Source organism: Hyaena hyaena, unplaced genomic scaffold (assembly GCF_003009895.1).
Source record: "Hyaena hyaena isolate Hyena2069 unplaced genomic scaffold, ASM300989v1 scaffold_370, whole genome shotgun sequence".
In the NCBI taxonomy this organism is placed as follows: domain Eukaryota; kingdom Metazoa; phylum Chordata; class Mammalia; order Carnivora; family Hyaenidae; genus Hyaena; species Hyaena hyaena.
The window spans coordinates 325,676-343,477 of NW_024081001.1; the positions used below are offsets into that span (position 1 = coordinate 325,676).

Sequence of the window (17,802 nt, forward strand, 5' to 3'; positions counted from 1 at the left end):
GTGTTCTCTTCCTCCCCCTTAAAAAATAAGAAAAAAGAGAAAAAATCATAAGGAAAATACATTCACAGGACTATTATGTACAGTGTTATTTATACATATATTAAAAAATCTACATGAGTGGACTTGTGCAGTTCAAATCCGTGTTGTTCAAGGGTCAACTGTTATTACAACTTATATATATCCACTAGAGCAGTGGTTCTCAAAAGTGTCATGCCTAGACTGGTAGTTTTAAGATCACCTGTAAGTATGTTATACATTCCAATTCCAGCCCCATCCCAGATCTACTGAATGTGAAGGTCTGGGAGTGGGGCCCAGTGATGTGGTTTCTCAGTCTGTCCAGCTAATCCCAACACAAGCTAAAGTTTGCAGACCACTGCCCTAGGAAAATGCTTGCGTGTGTTCACCTGGCTATATATTTACAGGTACATTCATGGTAGCACCATCAATTTAATGGCCGAATGTAAAGAAATAAACAATCCAAAGGTCCACTGGGAAAATGGATAAAATGTACTTGTACATAATGGGCTATTACAAAGCAGTGAAAATAAACTAGAACTATGTGGAATGGTAAGGTTGTAATCTTAGAAATATTTTTCAGTCCAAAGAGATGACATATAATATGATATCAATTTAGGATATGTCCCCAAATTACAAAACAAGATATAGTTTAGTTACACATACATACATGGCTCAACTAGTCAAGAAACAAGGCAAAGAGAAATACAGCATTCATCAAATTGGCTGACTTTATGGAGAAGGAGGGGATAGAAAAGTGGGCAAGTAATTAAGTTTTGGTGATATGCTTTTTCCTGGGTTGTGTGGCAGGTTTACTTATCTTTATTATTTTCCTCTTAATTTTTATGCATTGATATTCTTAATGTGTATCAAATGCATGTTTTATTTTTTTATTTAAAAAATTTTTCTATTTATTTCTGAGAGAGAGAGAGAGAGAGAGAGAGAGACAGTGTGAACAGGGGAGGGTCAGAGAGAGAAAGAGACACAGAATCTGAAGACAGGCTCCAGGCTCTGAGCTAGGGGTCAGCACAGAGCCCTACGCGGGGCTCGAACCCACGAACCGTGAGATCGTGACCTAAGCTGAAGTCGGACACTTAACCGACTGAGCCACCCAAGGGGCCCCCCCAGTGCACGTTTTAAATGTTTAAAGTTGAAAAGCAAAGTTACTATTTTTTTTTTATGTTTTATTTATTTCTAGGAGAGAGAGAGACAGCCTGAGCAGGGGAGGGTCAGAGAGAGAGGGAGTGACAGACTCCGAAACAGGCTCCAGGCTCTTAGCTGGCAGTTAGCACAGAGCCCGACGCAGGGCTCGAACCCACGAACCGCGAGATCATGACCTAAGCAAAAGTCGAACACCCAACCGACTAAGCCACCCAGGAGCCCCGAAAAGCAAAGTTATTATTCATGTTCAAATTTCGCTTTCCTTCAGCTTACTACAATGGATTCAAATTTGGATACTTAACACCAACAGCATGTTTCTGACCTAATAGCAAAGCCAGAAGAAAACAATTCTATCCTGGGCCAGGGCTGTAAACATCAGCATAGAAGATCTATTTCTTATCCCACTATGTGATATGTGCTGTATCCGCAGTGAATTGGCATGGCTCCTCACACAAAGACGGTGCTCAGTAAGTGCTGGCTGAATGAAGAAGGTATGCAAAAGGTCTACAGCTTTCATAGCTCATTACTGAATATTCTGAAGTTTAAAAAGCAACTTATGTTCAAGATGTACAGAAATTTTGAACTGACATCATGTGCTCCAAAGCCAAACATTCTGATGTTTGGGTCCTCATTTCAAATTCCTTAATACCAACTGTTTGCAAGGAATATTCAAAAGAGAAAAATGGGAATTCTGAGGCATATGGAGAAAGGACGAAAGGGTTCAAGTACAACTGATTGTTTTGGAGCCATTGAAAAAAACCTAAAATATAAAGAACCCAATTTTTTATAATTGTGACCTTCCAATGTTTTTGACTATGCACCCCATCAGCAAAACAGTTTTGGGCATGTGCTCATTTATGTTTACTTACTTACTTATAAAGATTATGCCACAAGCAGAAAAAATATGGTTTCCCAAATGAAGACTTTTAAATCAACATAGAACATGGAGTCAGCCAGTAAAAATCCCTTTAAATAGTTATCATTAAATTCAGTAAAATCTTGCAAATATAAAATTGACTTTAAACAATGAAAACAAACAAGAAAGGAAGAAGGAAAAGAAAAACATCTGAAATTGTCTTCATATGTTGGAAAATATTTTTAAACATCTTGCTAATTGGGATGACCTCATCGTTGGCTAATGTTTCCTCGAACAATATACACTTAGGGAGTAGCTTATTGTTAATAGTAGTTATTATTTAGGACTTTAAATAGTCTCTAAAGTTTGGCACTTTTTGACTTCTCAGATCCAGAGATCCATTCTTTTTTTTTTTTTTTTTTTTTAAATCTCGTAGTTTATATTAGGAGAGATCTGTTCTGCCATTTTCTCATTGCTTACTTGTGTTCACATAACTAGTAGTCTTCAATCTGATGCTTCTTTGAAGGAATCTTTTTATTTATTTATTTATTTTTTAACATTTATTTATTTTTGAGAGACAGAGAGAGACAGAATGGGAGCGGGAGACACAGAATCCGAAGCAGGCTCCAGGCTCTGAGCTGACAGCACAGAGCCCGATGCAGGGCTTGAACTCACGAACCATGAGATCATGACCTAAGGTGAAGTCGGATGCTTAACCCATGGAGCTACCCAGGCATCCCTGAAGGAATCTTTTAAAGCCACTTGGCATTTTGGGGTATCTGGGTGGCTCAGTTGGTGAAGCAACCGACTCTTGATTTTGGCTCAGGTTCTGATCTCACAGTTCCCGAGATGGAGCCCTGCATGAGGCTCCATGCCTTCAGCGCATAGCCTGCTAGGATTCTCTCTCCGCCCCTTCCCTGCTCATTCACTCTCAAACTCTTTCTCTCAAAAAATAAACATTTATTTTTAAAAATATTTCAAAACTTTTTCTTAACATTTATCTTTGAGAATCAGAGAGAGACAGAGCACAAACAGGGGAAGTGCAGAGACCGGGAGACAGAATCTGAAGCAGGCTCCAGGCTCTGAGCTAGCTGTCAGCACAGAGCCCGACACGGGGCTTGAACCCATGAACTGTGAGATCACGACCTGAGCCGAAGTCCAATGCTTAACCAACTGGCCCACCCAGGCATCCCTCAAATAAACAAACATTTAAAAACAAAAAGCCACTTGGCATTTTGGTGAAGGTTAACTTAGTTAAAACCTGGATAACACAAATCTTACCCCAGCACATGCGTGCTTCAGTATGTCACTAGTACTATGCCCACGTGAACCAACCAGTGAAGAGGTTTTCACGTGTGAACTCTCCTCTCTCAGAAGACTTTAGGCCACCTGATACACAATCATTGAAAGCACTTGTGTCTTTACAGCCTGAAAAAGTGAGTTTTAATATGATTTTATATTTTTAAGTACATAGTATTTCTTCTCAAATGCCACAGGATCCTTTTGTACACCCTCTGTGGTGTGCTATCTCATTCTGGAAAGCACTCTTTTAGAGAATGCAACGCCCTCTGTACAACTACATCAATGCGTCACCAGTTAACACTTCTGTTGATTCAGTATACGGAAAAGTAATGGTATATGATATAGGTCCCTGCAGTGACTCCCTGCCTCTCCAACCCCGGACTTTACGGCCCATTCTGGCCACCACTGAACAAGCTTTCTAGAAGGGAAACTTATTTGAAAACACAGACAATAATCCTATGACCAGGAAGCAAAAAATAGAAGCTAGGTAAATAAGGAGATCATGAAAGTGACACAGATATTCCAATTGCTGAGTGGGAAATCAAACTCTAATAGTAGTGCTCCGTTTCAGCATGTTTTTCATGAGCATCATGTCAGGATCATGCCAATCCTGGCTAAATATAGTCAATTTACATAAACATGCAGGCTGTTATATGTCATTCTGCTATCTTTTGTCAAACAAGAGTAATTATAGTATTTTTTTTTTTAATCAGCTGGAGGGGGAGAGAAGGAAACACCGAGAACTTTGGCATAGAATACATTTTCCAACTGAGTAGTAAGGATTATGGCAGGACTTGTTTTTAATACTGAGTTATCCTGGTCCTCTCCGGTTTGATCTTCACAACATATTTATTTTTATTTACTGAAGATGTGTTTTTTCCAATCTATTGAGATTCCCTAGCAAAATATTTTTAAAATAAATAAAATTTAAATCCAAAAACCTAATCTAGTCAAAACTAGATACCTTAAAAGGACACAGTTAAGACTAACACAGATGATGTTTGAAAAAACAAAATTCAGTGGCTTCAGGAGAGATTTAGAGCATAGTTAAATATTTATGAACGAGCCAAAACATCGTCTCTCAGGGAGGAACAAAGCAGAGATACTGGATGAAAAGGTCAATCAGAGGTCTGTTTTTGAGAACATGTTAAAATTGTTTGGATATACTAATTCTCCCAGTAACAAGTTTCAGATTATTAGTAGCTAACAACAGACAAAGCAGGTTTATAAGTTAACGGTAAGAAGTTATAAGTTAACGATAAGAAATCGGAGAACTCTTGTGAAGTATATTTGGAAGTAACATTCATGCAAACTCAAGAACTTGAATATATGTCAGTTGTTTTTATGTATTAAAGCTCTAAAACTAGAACAATGCAAAATTATAGTCAACAAACTAGACTGCTTCAAATTTTTAGAGCAGACTTAAAATTTCAGAGTAGTTGGAAAGCCACTTTTTATAACCTCGACACAAATAAACACTATTTAAAAATTTACTGTTTCCAAAATAGGCAGGAAACAAAGTACTGTATTCTGACAAATAATACAAGGAGACCAATTTACCTTCATCTTAGACTCTAAGGCATAGTTACTTGTAGATGTCATTTAGCCACATCATAAATGTCTGCCTCCAACAGTCAAATTTTCCAAAGAAGCCGAACAACTTTCATGGGTGGGGCAGGAGGCTTGAGAAGGAACAGTGTTCATTTTGGCTTGCTCCAGCCTTGGAAAAAATTATTTAGTACCACACCCTCAACAAAGGCCTAACGCAGCAACTTGTAACGTCAAATCCATCCATTCTGGTCTATTGTGACGGTCCTCTAAGGAACTACAAATAAGGCGAAATTAAAAAGTGAGCTAAGTTCGGCGGCGGCGGGGCTTGGGGAGCCTAAAAGAGAAAGGTAGGAACCATCAGGAAAATGTCCCTAGTTTTCAATCTTCTCTTCGACCTAGAAGAATATCTTACTTATCCACCGATCAGCAGTTTTTTATTCTTTCTGCCTGATCAGCCTTCCATGCCTGCCTTAGTTGTTCACAACCACTTTCTGGAACAGACCATTACTCAGCACGAAGGTGGCCACGAGCACCTTCTATAGCCAAGGGTGGGGGGCAGCGGGGTCTTCGGGGGAGGCGGCGGGACGAGGAATATCAGCACCCAGCGCTAAGGTGACAGCGGTCCTCCCCACGCCCTCCGAGTCCTCCTCTTTCCAGGACCCACACCTGAACGTGGGAACGCTAAAGCACAAGCTGACCTGCGCTGGTCCCCAGGGCGGCCGGGGAGCCCAAGGGCAGGCTCGGGCTAGGAATCCCGCGGCCTCCTCCCAGCCCGCGGGAACCCGACGGTCACCTCCTGGACGCCCCCACCCCGGCGCACGCCCACCTCCCAGCCCCTCTCCCCAACTTCAGCCCTCTGCCCTGCCAGCCCGCTCCGCTGCCCTAGCCCCCCGCGGCCAGCCCGCCTCCTCCCGACCCCCTTACCTTTCCATTCTTGGGGCTGCCGTTAAGGAACAGGGTCACCCGCCTCATCGCGCTGCCCCCACTGGGTCCTGAGTGAGTCGCCACCCTCCCACCTGGCTCTCCTCCCACCTTCTTCTTCTCCCGCCCTACCCCTCCCTCCACCCACTCGGACTCTCCTCCCTTCGCCACCTTCCTTCTATTACGAGACACACTCGCACGCACTCTCGGTCCCACACCCCAGGGTTGGCCGGTCCTCCTTCCCACCCCGCCCCTGGGCTCCTCAGTCAGCCTGGGGCCCTTCCCCCACCTTTCCCAGACTGACGCTAAGCTCCACCAATCAACCGGCAGCGCCTGCCAGAACTCAGCCAATCACCGCCATTCATTGGGTGGGCTCATACTAACCCAGCCCAGGTGGAGGGAGGGAAGAGAGGTTGCAGTCTGGCAGACGGGAAGGGTTATCAGCCAATCAGCTGAACCTGGAGCCGAACGGCGGCTCAAAACATTACTGAGCAGGCGCAAACCCAACACCAGGTAGAGCTCATCTGCATGGGGAGGCGGGGTTTGAAGGAAAGAGGTGGAGCGCTAGCTGGGATCCAGACAAGTAGCGCCACCCCCCACTCCTCAAACCACGGACGAAACGGCTGCCGTCGGGACTGGATGATTGGATAAGGGCCCGCCCGTCCTTCTGCCAGGATTGGTCCAATGATTCCAATGATTCTTTTCGAAGTTTGCAGTATCCAATTGAAAATCGGGGGGCGGAGCTAGGTACTAACTGAAGCGTTCCTCCGCGAAATCCTCACGCAAAGTAGTCCCCGCGGATACAGGTTAGTAGATGGTGTCTCTCGTCGGTGCGTCACCCACGGCTAGTGGCGGCTTCTCTCGAGGTCACGAAGCCACTCTTGGTCCTGGGACGACGAGGAAGAGGCCTGGCAGAGATAGGGGTGCGCGTGGACACGTGCGAACAGCGGCGGCGTAGAGATTCTTAGAGTAACTCCAGTTTCCGGGAGGCGGGGCTAGTGATTTGAATCGGGCGGCGGGCGGCCTCCAGGCCGAAGAGTGGGTAGCGAACGCGGACTTTGGGGTCAGGGTGCGGGCGCCAGCGACAAGGCGGCCCCCGGCGACCTGCTTGGTGGCCGACAGTTGCCCTCTCGAGCGAACCGTCAGCATCTGCACAAAACTCACCTGTGGTGGAGCGTTCCAAATACACCCAGTGGGAGAGCCGAGCTGCGGGAGTGAGAGGTAGGGCATGGAGCCCGGTGCAGCCGCGCTGTTTTGGGGGCGTGCTTTTCAGAAGCGTGTTGTACTTCCCCTTCTCCCGAGGTAGTGGTCCTGAGACCACTCCTGCGACCTGAGCCGCGTCACCCGCGTGCTTTATAAAATGCAGATTTCCTGTAACCCAGCCTGCCTACTTAATTAGAACTTCTGGGAATTTTTTAAGAGGGTACCCAGAGGTTTCAGGTGTTCGCCAAGGTTAAAAAGCCATGGCTTATTGTATGGTGTCTGTTTGTTTCCTCCCCAACAGCAATTTCCTCCTTTTCTCTTTTTAAAAAGGTCTCAAAATATGTTTTTGACATCTACTTTCATGCCTGTGTGGGTTGTATTCAAAGTCAGCTTTGAACGAGGATCTCAATTGAGTCACGTTAATATTGGGGATGGGGTTATTTTTCTTTTTCTCTCTCTCCTTTTAGATGGATACCAACTCAAAAGACAGCGAGCCTCTTGAAACCAAGGAGTCTGCTCTTCATGATGCTGGTATGTAGTGATCTGTTGCCTCCTTGTGAAACGTGAGGTTTCGGTATTTGTTTTCATCATGATATTTAGCCCCCACGATATGTTGTCTCTTTCAGAAAATACCTCTTTACTTCTGGGAAATGGGAGGCTTGTAACTCAGAAGCATGCACCCGAAGTGACTCTTGATGGTTGCACACCAGATACTTTTAAATCACCCTTGGACTTTTCCACAGTAACAGTAGAGCAATTGGGAATTACACCTGAAAGCTTTGTAAAGAACTCTTCCGGTAAGACTCGCGTCATTCTATTGCAGTGCTTTTAAAGTTTAAAAATAGCTTCCGTAAGCCAGTTCATCTTCTCAATGTCATTGCTTTGACTCTGCAAATGTTCGATTAGGAGGATTTCTTGTGAGCATGCACAGTGGATCTAGCATAGCAGAGTATCAGTGTCCTTGGGCATCCCAGCCTGATAATGTTCACAAGTGGGCTCTGCTCAAACTGGAAAAGATGTCTATAAACTACTGGAGGTTTTTTTTGTACTTTAATTTTTTTAATATAATTTATTGTCACATCGGCTAACATACAGTGTGTACAGTGTGCTCTTGGTTTTTGGGGTTAGATTCCCGTGGTTCATTGCTTCCATATAACACCCAGTGCTCATCCCAACAAGTGCCCTCCTCAATGCTCATTACCCACTTTCCTCTCTCCCCGCACCCCCCAGTCAACCTTTAGATTGTTCTCTGTATTTAAGAGTCTTTTATGGTTTGCCTCCCTCCCTCTCTGTTTGTAACTATTTTTTTTCTCCTTCCTTTCCCTCATGGCCTTCTGTTAAGTTTCTCAAGATCCACATATGAGTGAAAACATATGACATCTGTCTTTCTCAAAAATACGGACCAGGGGCGCCTGGGTGGCTCAGTAGGTTAAGCGTCCGACTTCGGCTCAGGTCATGATCTCACGGTTTGTGGGTTTGAGCTCTGCGTCGGGCTCTGAGCTATCTAGCTCAGACAGCTAGCTCAGAACCTGGAGCCTGCTTCAGATTCTGTGTCTCCCTCTCTCTCTGACCCTCCCCTGTTCACGCTGTCTCTCTCTCTCTCAGAAATAAATAAAAAACGTTAAATTTTTTTTTAATGGAACGCTTCACGAATTTGCGTGTAATTTTTGCTTGGGGGCCGTGCTGATCTCTGTATCAATCCAATTTTAGTAAGTGCTGCCGAAGCAAGCCCTGTAAATCACTACTTGACTGACACATGGGATATAAGAATACATATACTCTAACTAGTAATTTTTATGCTCATGCATGGCAAAAATAAGAGAATGTTGAACAATTAGGAAAGATTGGGGTATGCCTGTTTCAAAAGCACAAACAGAAAAGTGACTAGGGCTAATCTTTAAGAAGTAGAAATGAAGTTCACCAGTGAAGTGTAATGTTCCTAGAGATGAATTAAACATGGAAATGGGATCAGATTGGAATGCAGCATTTAGAAATGGAAGGTAACCAAAGACTGGAAAGTCAGGGCACTAAGCTAATCTGTATTCCCTTAACATTATTCATAGATCTTAAAAAAAAAAACTAGATTTATTTTGTGCTCTTCAGTATATGGCCAGAATTCAGAGTCATGTGGACAGGTAGATAGGTATCTCAGAGAAATAAATTATCTTGAAGAACTGGGAATGTGAGAGTACATTTGCCTAAGTGGAGAACTTCCCTTTCAGTTCTTGGGGAGAAGACTGACTAATTCCAGAGAAAGAGAAGTTCTTTGTCCAGAGCGAGCCATTACCCATCCCCGTTGCAGGAAATCGGAAACAAAAATGACAACTGTTAAAATGTGTTCACGTATTCGTTCCAGAGCTGTCTGATCAGTGTTTTCTATGTGTCAAACACTTTCAGAAGCATGGAATAAGTCACTACACAAAACGAAGAGCCCTATTCAGCTGCTCATGTGTGAATAATTTCGTCTGTCATTGTCTATTTAGATTTCAGTAATGTGTTTATCTTGTTCTCTCTTAAGCTTGTATATCACGGGGAATTCAGTACATGATTACTGATGATTGTTTTGTTCCAATTTTAATGAGAATTTTCATTATAGGAAAGTCACCATCCTACCTTAAAAAATCCAGACGACGCTCTACAATTGGTGTTCGGGGCTCCCCTGAAACAAACCATCTTATTCGTTTCATTGCTCAGCAGCGGAATTTAAAGAACACTGAGCGATCTTCTTCGACACAGACTTCTCCTTTTCTGGTATGATGTTCCTCTAAGTTCTGTCGTGAATTCTTCTGGGAACAATGTTTTGCTATGTGACACAGCTTTTGTCCAGTGTTTCTACCTTGTGCATCTCATCTGTCTTGGATTTGGGGAGATAATAATTTCTCTGTGTCTTATAGAGATCGTTCAGTTAGCGTTGATGGCGATGTTGAACATGGCTATATTAAGAATTAGGAAATCCTGGATAGACGTGGTTTTCTAGTGGAGCTATTTTATTTTGCCGATTTTCTTTTCCAGTTAATGTTTTTCTCTATAATGAGGTGAGGCAGTGTTTTTCAGCCTTTTTAATTTAATATTTTTTACTTAAGTGTCTTTTTTTCTTTTTTTTTGACCACTGCATATTGGCACTAGGGGTATGAGCTCCCCCCCGGGAATGTATTGGGGTTAACTCTGTAAAAGGGAGGAATTTATTTTTCTGCTGATGGGGAAGGATGTAGATATTTTTGCAAATTTTTATCAGAATAATATATATTTCTAAACAGTCAAATAATGTATAAGAAGTGCTATGAAAGACACAGCTAAGGCTTACCCTTCTTGAAGGACAACTACGTGCCTCTTTGGGCACTGGCCTTCGTGTTTGAAAATGTGTTTATATTACTTGTTTATTTTTCAGTTTTGGGACACTATGCATGAGGCTATGTAGTGCGGTTGTTCTCAGAGATTATCCTTAGGTCCCTGGGGATCCCTCAGTTCCATCCAAGAGGTCAATGAGGTTAAAACAGTATTTTGTGGTAGCATCGAGGTGCTTGCCTTCCTCCACTAGGTTGATGTTTGCGCTCACAGTGCAGAAGCAATGGTGGGTAAAGCTGATGGCACCAAGTTGTCCTTTTAGTCCATACTGCTAAGCAGTCACAGCAGGTGGTAATGCCAGGTTCCCTTAATATCCGGGATGATGCAGTGAAAACTACAAGTTTATTTTTTTTAATTTTTAAATTTTTGTTTAAAAAATTTTTTTTAACGTTCATTTATTTTTGAGAGGCAGAGAGAGAGAGACAGAGCACAAGCAGGGGAGGGGCAGAGAGGGAGACACAGAATCAAAAGCAGGCTCCAGGCTCCGAGCTGTCAGGACAGAGCCTGACGCGGGGCTCGAACCCACGGACGGTGAGATCATGACCTGAACTGAGGTTGGATACTCACCTGACTGAGCCACCCAGGCACCCCTTTTTAAAATTTTTGATGTTTATTTTTGAGAGAGAGAGAGAAGGAGACTGAGCATGAGCAGGGGAGGAGCAGAGAGCAGACACAGAGAACGCAAAGCAGGCTCTAGGCTCTGAGCTGTCAGCACAGAGCCTGACATGGGGTCTCGAACTCACTAACCATGAGATCATGACCTGAGCCGAAGTCGGATGCTTAACTGACTGAGCCACCCAGGTGCCCTGAAAATGATGTTTTATTACTTCTCCACCCTTGAATATTCTGTGTGATGAAATGGGAAGTATGCATCAAGCACTTCCAAAGTACTTACAGAAGTGTGGTGGATGTTTTGAAAAAACTTGTATATGTAATCACCTGGAGTGGTGAGCCAGACTCTGACTAATTTTTTTTTTATGTTATATCATTTTTACTTGAAAAGAGTGCCTGACTGATATCATGGTTCGACTTGGGAATGTGAACAGCATTTTCTCAAAAATGAATAGCAAACCTGCTACTTCAGGGAAAAACTGAAGCCTTTCATACTCCTGAAAAAACTAGTGTTTTCTGAAGAAAATTAGAATTTTGAACAACATACATTCAGCATCATGAGCTTGAGAACTTCCTAGTGGCTAAACTTTTCTTTTAAGATCAGCAGGGATACTTATGAACGTGATTTTCTGATACGAAAAAATAAGGTGTTAATGTTTCAAAGATCTGCATAACTAAGTGAGCCAGTGTTTTCCTAATGACCAGTGCATGCAAAATATACCCTCAAATTGCAAGAGACTCACAGATTTTAATATAGCAGAATATGAAAATTTCATGACAAATTTCATGATAGGACATTCATATTTGACATAGCAACTAACCTATTGGAAATCTTTGTTGAGTTTTGTGTTGCATTAAAGGAAGAATAGCCACAATTTGGAAAAGTCTGTTAAAATACTCTTATTGATCTTTGATATGCACTTGAACTAAGTCTTTAGTGTTCTCAGTTTTTTGTTTTTTTTTTAAGGTTTATTTATTATTGAGAGACAGAGTATGATCATGGGAGGGGCAGAGAGAGGGGGAGACCTAGAATCTGAAGCAGGCTTCAGGCCCTGAGCTATCAGCACAGAGTCCAACGCGGGGCTCGAACCCACAAACTGTGAGGTCATGACCTGAGCTGAAGCCGGACGCTTAACTGACTGAGCCACCCAGGCACCCTGCCAAGGGTCTCATTTTCAACTTTTGTAGATGTTGCTTATGGTATTTGCTTTCATATTTCTTAATAACAGGCTTTTTTCCCCCTTGCAATTCCTTTTTATTAAATTGAGGTGTAATGTACTAATTTGAATTTTTATGCACAATTGACCCTTACATAAAGGGGACTTTAGAGGCTCTGACCCCAGTGCCATGGAAAATCACAACTCCTAAATAGCCTGCTGTTGACAGCCTACTGATCACACAGTCGATTAACACATATTGTGTATATTACATGCACTGTGTACTATAAACTAGAGAAAAAGATGTTATTAAAAATTAAGAGAAAATACACTTACAGAATTGTACTTATTGAAAAAAAAAACTACATATAAAGTGAATCCTTGCAATATAAACCATGTTGTTCAAGGATCGATTGTGTTCCAGATCGATCACCATAGTAAGTCTGGTTAATGTCCAACGCCATAGTTACAGTTTTTATGTGTGTATGATGAGAACTTAAAATCTACTCTCAGCAACTTTCAAATATACAAAATAGTAATATTAAGTATAGTCACCATGTTCAGCGTTATATCCCCATGACTTACTTATTTTATACCTGGAAGTTTGTGCCTTTTAACTCCCTTCACCCATTTTGCCTACTCCCAAGCAGCCCCTGTCAACGCCAGTCTTTTCTCTGTATCTATGAGCTCCTTTTTTCTTTTCTTTTTAAACTTTTAGATTCCACATGTAAATACAATCATATTGTCTTTCTCTGACTTCTCTTAGCATGATGGCCTCAGGATCCATCTATGTTGTCACATATGACAAGGTTTTTTATTATCTGGCTGAAAAGTATTGTGTACATATACCATATCTTCTTTATCTGTCAGTTCATTGGTAGATATTTAAGTTATTTCCGTAACTTGCCTGTTGTCCATAATGCTGCAGTGAACATGGAGGTGCACATATGACCTCACGTTTGTGTTTTCATTTTCATTGGATAAATCCTCAAAACTGAATTGGTGGGTCATATATATGGCAGTTCTCCTTTTAATTTTTCAAGGAACCTCCATACTGTTTTCCATAGTGGCTGTGACAATTTACATTCCCACCAACAGTGCACAGCGCTCCTTTCACATCCTTGCTAACACTTATTCTTTTTGACAATAGCCATTCTAACAGGTTTGAAGTGACATCTTATTAGGTTTTGATTTACATTTCCCTAATGATTAGTGATATTGAGCATTTTTTCATGTGTCTCTGGACCATCTGAATGTCCCCTTTGGAAAAATGTCTATTCAGATTTTCTCCCCTTTTTAAAATTGCCTGTTTTTTGTTTGTTTTTTTTTTTTTGCTATTCAGTTATATGAGCTCTTTTTATATTTTTCGTATCAGCCTTTTGTCAGATATGTGATTTGCACATATTTTCACTCATTCAGCAGGTTGCGTTTTTGTTTTATGGATGGTTTCCTTTGCTGTGCAGAACATTTTTAGTTTGATATAGAACACTTAACTTATTTTTGCTTTGTTGTCTGTTTTTGGTGTCAAATTAAAAAAATCACTGTCAAGCCTGTTGTCAAGGAGCTTACTTCTAGGGTTTTTGTGGTGTCCAGTCTTTTAAGTCTTTTGTCCACTTTGAGTTAATTTTTATGTTTGGTGTAAGATCATGGTTCCGTTTCATTGTTTTTGCATGTGGCTGTCCAATTTTCCCCGCACTGTTTATTGAAGAGACTATTCTTTCCCCATTGGATATTCTTGGCTCTTTTGTCTTCTGTTAGTTGACCATACATTCATAGGTTTCTGGGCTCTATGTTCTGTTCCATTGATCTACATGTCTGTTTTGATTACTGTCACTTTGTTATATAGTATGAAATTGGACCATGATGCCTCCAGCTCTGTTCTTCTCAAGATTGCTTTGACTGTTCAGGGTCTTTCGTGATTCCATACAAACTTCAGGACTGTTCTATGTCTTGGTAAATGCCACTGGAATGTTGATAGGGATGGCATTGAATCTGTAGAATGCTTCAAGTAGTACGGACATTTTAACAATATAAATTCTTCCAATCCATGGGCATAAAATATCTTCCCATATATTTGTGTCTTCAGTTTCTTTCATCAGTTTCTTACGGTTTTCATTATATGGGTTTTTCACTTCTGTGGTTAAACTTCCTCCTAGTTTAATTCTTTTTGATGCAGTTTCTTAATTTCGGTTTCTGCTAGTTTATTGTTAGTGTATAGAAACACAGTAGATTTTCGTATGTTGTTTCTGTATCTTACAACTTTACTGATATCATTCTAACAGTTTTTTGGTGGACTTTTTAGTTTCCTATATTTAATATGCCTTCTGCACATGGTGACTCTTTTACCCATTTCCCATTTGGATGCCTTTTATTTCTTGCCTAATTGCTACTCCTTAATCTTTCAGTGTTAAGGCATTAACTATTGACCTCCCACTGTGGATGATGGAGAATTAGCCCTCTTTCCTCCTTATAGCTTTTATTGTACATACACATGTGTACTTCCTGTCCTCTACAACTTCCTAATTGTTGGGTTACATAACTATTCAAGAGCTTACGTTACTATGGCCATATCATTCCGAGCTTATTTTTCTTCAGTTATGTTTTCCTCCTTTTCTTTTGGGCCATTATCCATTCGTACAAGCAAATCTTCGTATCTCTCTCTAACTCTCCCTAGACTTCCGTGATACCCCATTTTCTGTGCCTCTTCACCACAGCCAGACTCCCTGAACAGGTGGTCTGTCCTGTCTTGCTCCTCTTCCTTCTGCCCCATCCTCTCTACTACGGCTAGCTGCTCCAATTGGACTTTTGTTTATGCTACTCAATCGAGAAGACTTTTGTCACTGTTGATCATACATGGCCTACACCCTGCCAAGACAAAGATTAGATTTCAGTTTGCATCTTACTTAGCCTTTCCTCAACTTTTGGTATGTTCAACCACTCCCTCCCTGAAATATTTTCCTCACTTGGTTTCTGGGATTCCATACTGACCTAATTTTCTTCCCGTGTCATTGGTCATTCTCTCTGTGTTCAATATGCCGATTCCACCCCTTCTTCCAATTTTCCTCTCAAAAATGCTCGAGTGCCCCAGGACTCTTTTCTGCCCCCTTTTCTTTGCCTTCCTTAGGTAACCTAATTCCTTCCCATGGCTTCAAGCATCAGCTGTAGACTGATGGCTCCAAAATGTCTAGCTTTGGCCCAGAGCTTCCTAGAACTCCAGATCTAGCCTATTCAGCATCCTCATTTAGTTGTTTAATAAGCATTTGAAGTATTACATGGCCACAGCCAAATTCTTCATTTCCACTCCCCACTTCTCTGTCTTAGTGTAAGCTGTCATCATCCAGTTGCTCAGGTCAATTACCTGTCTATCTGTTGTGATTCCTTCTACATCCAGCCCATCGCTACCTTTAGGTTACCCATTAAAGACCCTTCTGTAATCCCTCCTGTCCCACAGCTCCTCTACCGCAACCCTAATGTGATTCCTACCTAGATTACCAAGTGCTGCTTCCTAACTGGTCTCCTTACTTCCCTTTCCCTAATCCATCCACCATGTCTCAGGACAGTTCTGATACATTATCCCAGATCATTCATTCTGCTGCTTAAAACCTTCCATGGCTTTGTGTTATGCCTTGAATTAAACCCAGACCCCTTCTTTGAAGCCTCCTTGATCTGAGCCTTGCCCACCATTAGCCTCAGATCCCCATCTCCTTCCATTTCCTGGGCGTGGTAGTTTTTCTATACTGCATCCTATTTCCTCCATCCCAAGGCCATTGTTCTTGTTCTTCCTCATTATTGGGAAATGCCTTTCTCCCCTAGTATCTTCCCTCCACCAGCACTTTCTCATTGTTTTGGTTTCACCTCAGATACTGCTTCAGATACAGTGCTTCGATTTCAAACGAAAGCATCACTTTTACTTCCTGCATCAGATTCCTCTTTTATCTTCTCAGTAGCACCTCTTGTACCTGAAACTATATTAATATGTTTTCAGAATTTCAGTTTAGAATACAATTTTTCGCCTGTATCTGGATCCCTTGGAACAGTATCTGGTACACAGAAGGAATGTTGCCTGACAAAATTCATAAAAAAATGAAGCAGTGCATTTTGATGTTTCATTTACTTTGTTATTCCCATTCTCCATCAGGAAATTGGGAAAAACGATTCTAACTAGGGAACCTTTCATTTGTTTTTTAGGCAGCATTTCAAAAGGCTTTAAATTCCTAGGACATTAAACCTTCCCCTGTGTTCACATATGAGCATGAGAAAAAAGGCCCTTTGGAGGTAAATTGTATGACTTTGGGATAACCCCTTTATTTTTTCCCTATCTCATAGATAAGAGTTGGTCACCAGGTTTTTATGAGTGTTTTGTGTTGTTTATATCATAAAGGTTTACATCATCAACCATATTTGGATTTAAAATCTTCTGTTATTATGTAACAGTTTGCTTCCTGAATATATTTAACTGGGAATAGAATCAAGTGTGTGAGCAGATTCACCATCAAACATGGCTTCAAGCTTTTAATTGAGTTCCTCCATATGATATCTTAAAGGGAGGTAATTTTTTACTTTACTTTTGTCTATTGGTATAATTTTTAGATTGTTACAAGCTCCAAACTGGTGGAAATAGGTTAGTCTAAATAATAAAGGGTGGGCCTAATTATTTATGGGTAATTAAATACCCATAAATAAAACAGAGAACTTTATAATTTATGGGTAAACAGAACTCTTAAACTGTATGTTACTCGCATTTATCACTTCTGTCGCTGCCAGTGTCAATTTCAGTTGATGGCTCTTTGGCTGAAACCCTGTTAGAGTTTCCAGAAAGCTCCTGTACTTAGACCTTTTGGCTTTGTAGGTTTAGTAAATGGCTGGCTTCCAGCTCTGAGGAAGTAATGTCCCATGAGATCAGGAAAATTTAGCTGGGGCGAGGGTAAGTATGAAGGTGGGTATCTGAGCTACTAAGGATCATCTGTGTCTTGGTCTCCTTGGGGGTGGGTATATGGATGGAAAGAAGCAGTCAGACTAGCTTGGATTGAACCAGATGTGTTGAGACCTTTTGTGTCATGCATTTGATTTTCAAGGTTTCTTTTCCTTTTTAGCAAGTCTGGTAAAATTACAAATTGAGGTTCTTCTGTCCTTTCTTCTTTTCTCCATCTCTAGGAGTCCGTGTTTTCCTGTGTTCTCCAATATAATTGCTTACACTGGCCTTTCAAACCTTTTTGTGCTAAATTTTCTCTTTGCAATTTGGTTTGCTGAGGCTGTCTCAGGTTATGGACTCTCAGTTATAAAGGAGAGGTCTTAACCTCCCCAGAAAGAATCCTTCTAAATGTTTAGCCCTCAAATAATTGGGGTTGTGTTTTTCATGAGTGCCTTTTTAAAGCTCTTCCCCACCTACCCTGGACTTTAGTCATGTGCATGGACTGAGTCTCAGTATTGACCAGCCTGTAACAACATGTCTGTATGTACCACACGGGTGTTCCTCTTTGCTCAGGTTCAAAACCAAGGGAGGAGGAAGCACCATGGTAGCACACGAAATACTCAGAACTGAAAATATATGAGTCGAGGGAGAGAAGAGACTCTGGTACACTAATCCGTTCATTCTGATCTTCAGAAAGTCTTTAGGTATTTAGTTCTGGATCCAGTGGTTATAGGCCTAGAATACAGAAACTGTGTTTGATTTCACCT

General features: G+C 41.5%; 2 protein-coding genes and 1 pseudogene across 4 annotated transcripts in view; 1 reads left to right on the top strand and 2 right to left on the bottom strand.

The window, feature by feature from the left end:
• Window positions 1–5,895, bottom strand: part of KCTD9 (potassium channel tetramerization domain containing 9) — a 40,800-nt gene extending 34,905 nt beyond the window's left edge. For 2 of the 3 annotated variants that reach the window (XM_039250421.1, XM_039250420.1), the window contains exon 1: window positions 5,810–5,895. In XM_039250421.1, coding sequence (XP_039106352.1) covers window positions 5,810–5,857 — 48 coding nt within the window. In that variant the 5' untranslated portion in view covers window positions 5,858–5,895. Of the gene's footprint in view, window positions 1–4,894; window positions 5,160–5,809 lie in introns of all 3 variants that reach the window. The other variant, XM_039250422.1, reaches the window with a different exon arrangement.
• Window positions 5,896–6,857: 962 nt separating this feature from the next.
• CDCA2 (cell division cycle associated 2) overlaps window positions 6,858–17,802 on the top strand; it is a 46,870-nt gene continuing 35,925 nt past the window's right edge. Inside the window, 4 exon segments of the mRNA XM_039250419.1 lie at window positions 6,858–7,027; window positions 7,477–7,540; window positions 7,636–7,806; window positions 9,606–9,760. Of these exon segments, the coding sequence (XP_039106350.1) occupies window positions 7,477–7,540; window positions 7,636–7,806; window positions 9,606–9,760 (390 nt within the window). The 5' untranslated portion in view covers window positions 6,858–7,027.
• LOC120244101 lies at window positions 8,640–8,739 on the bottom strand (annotated as a pseudogene).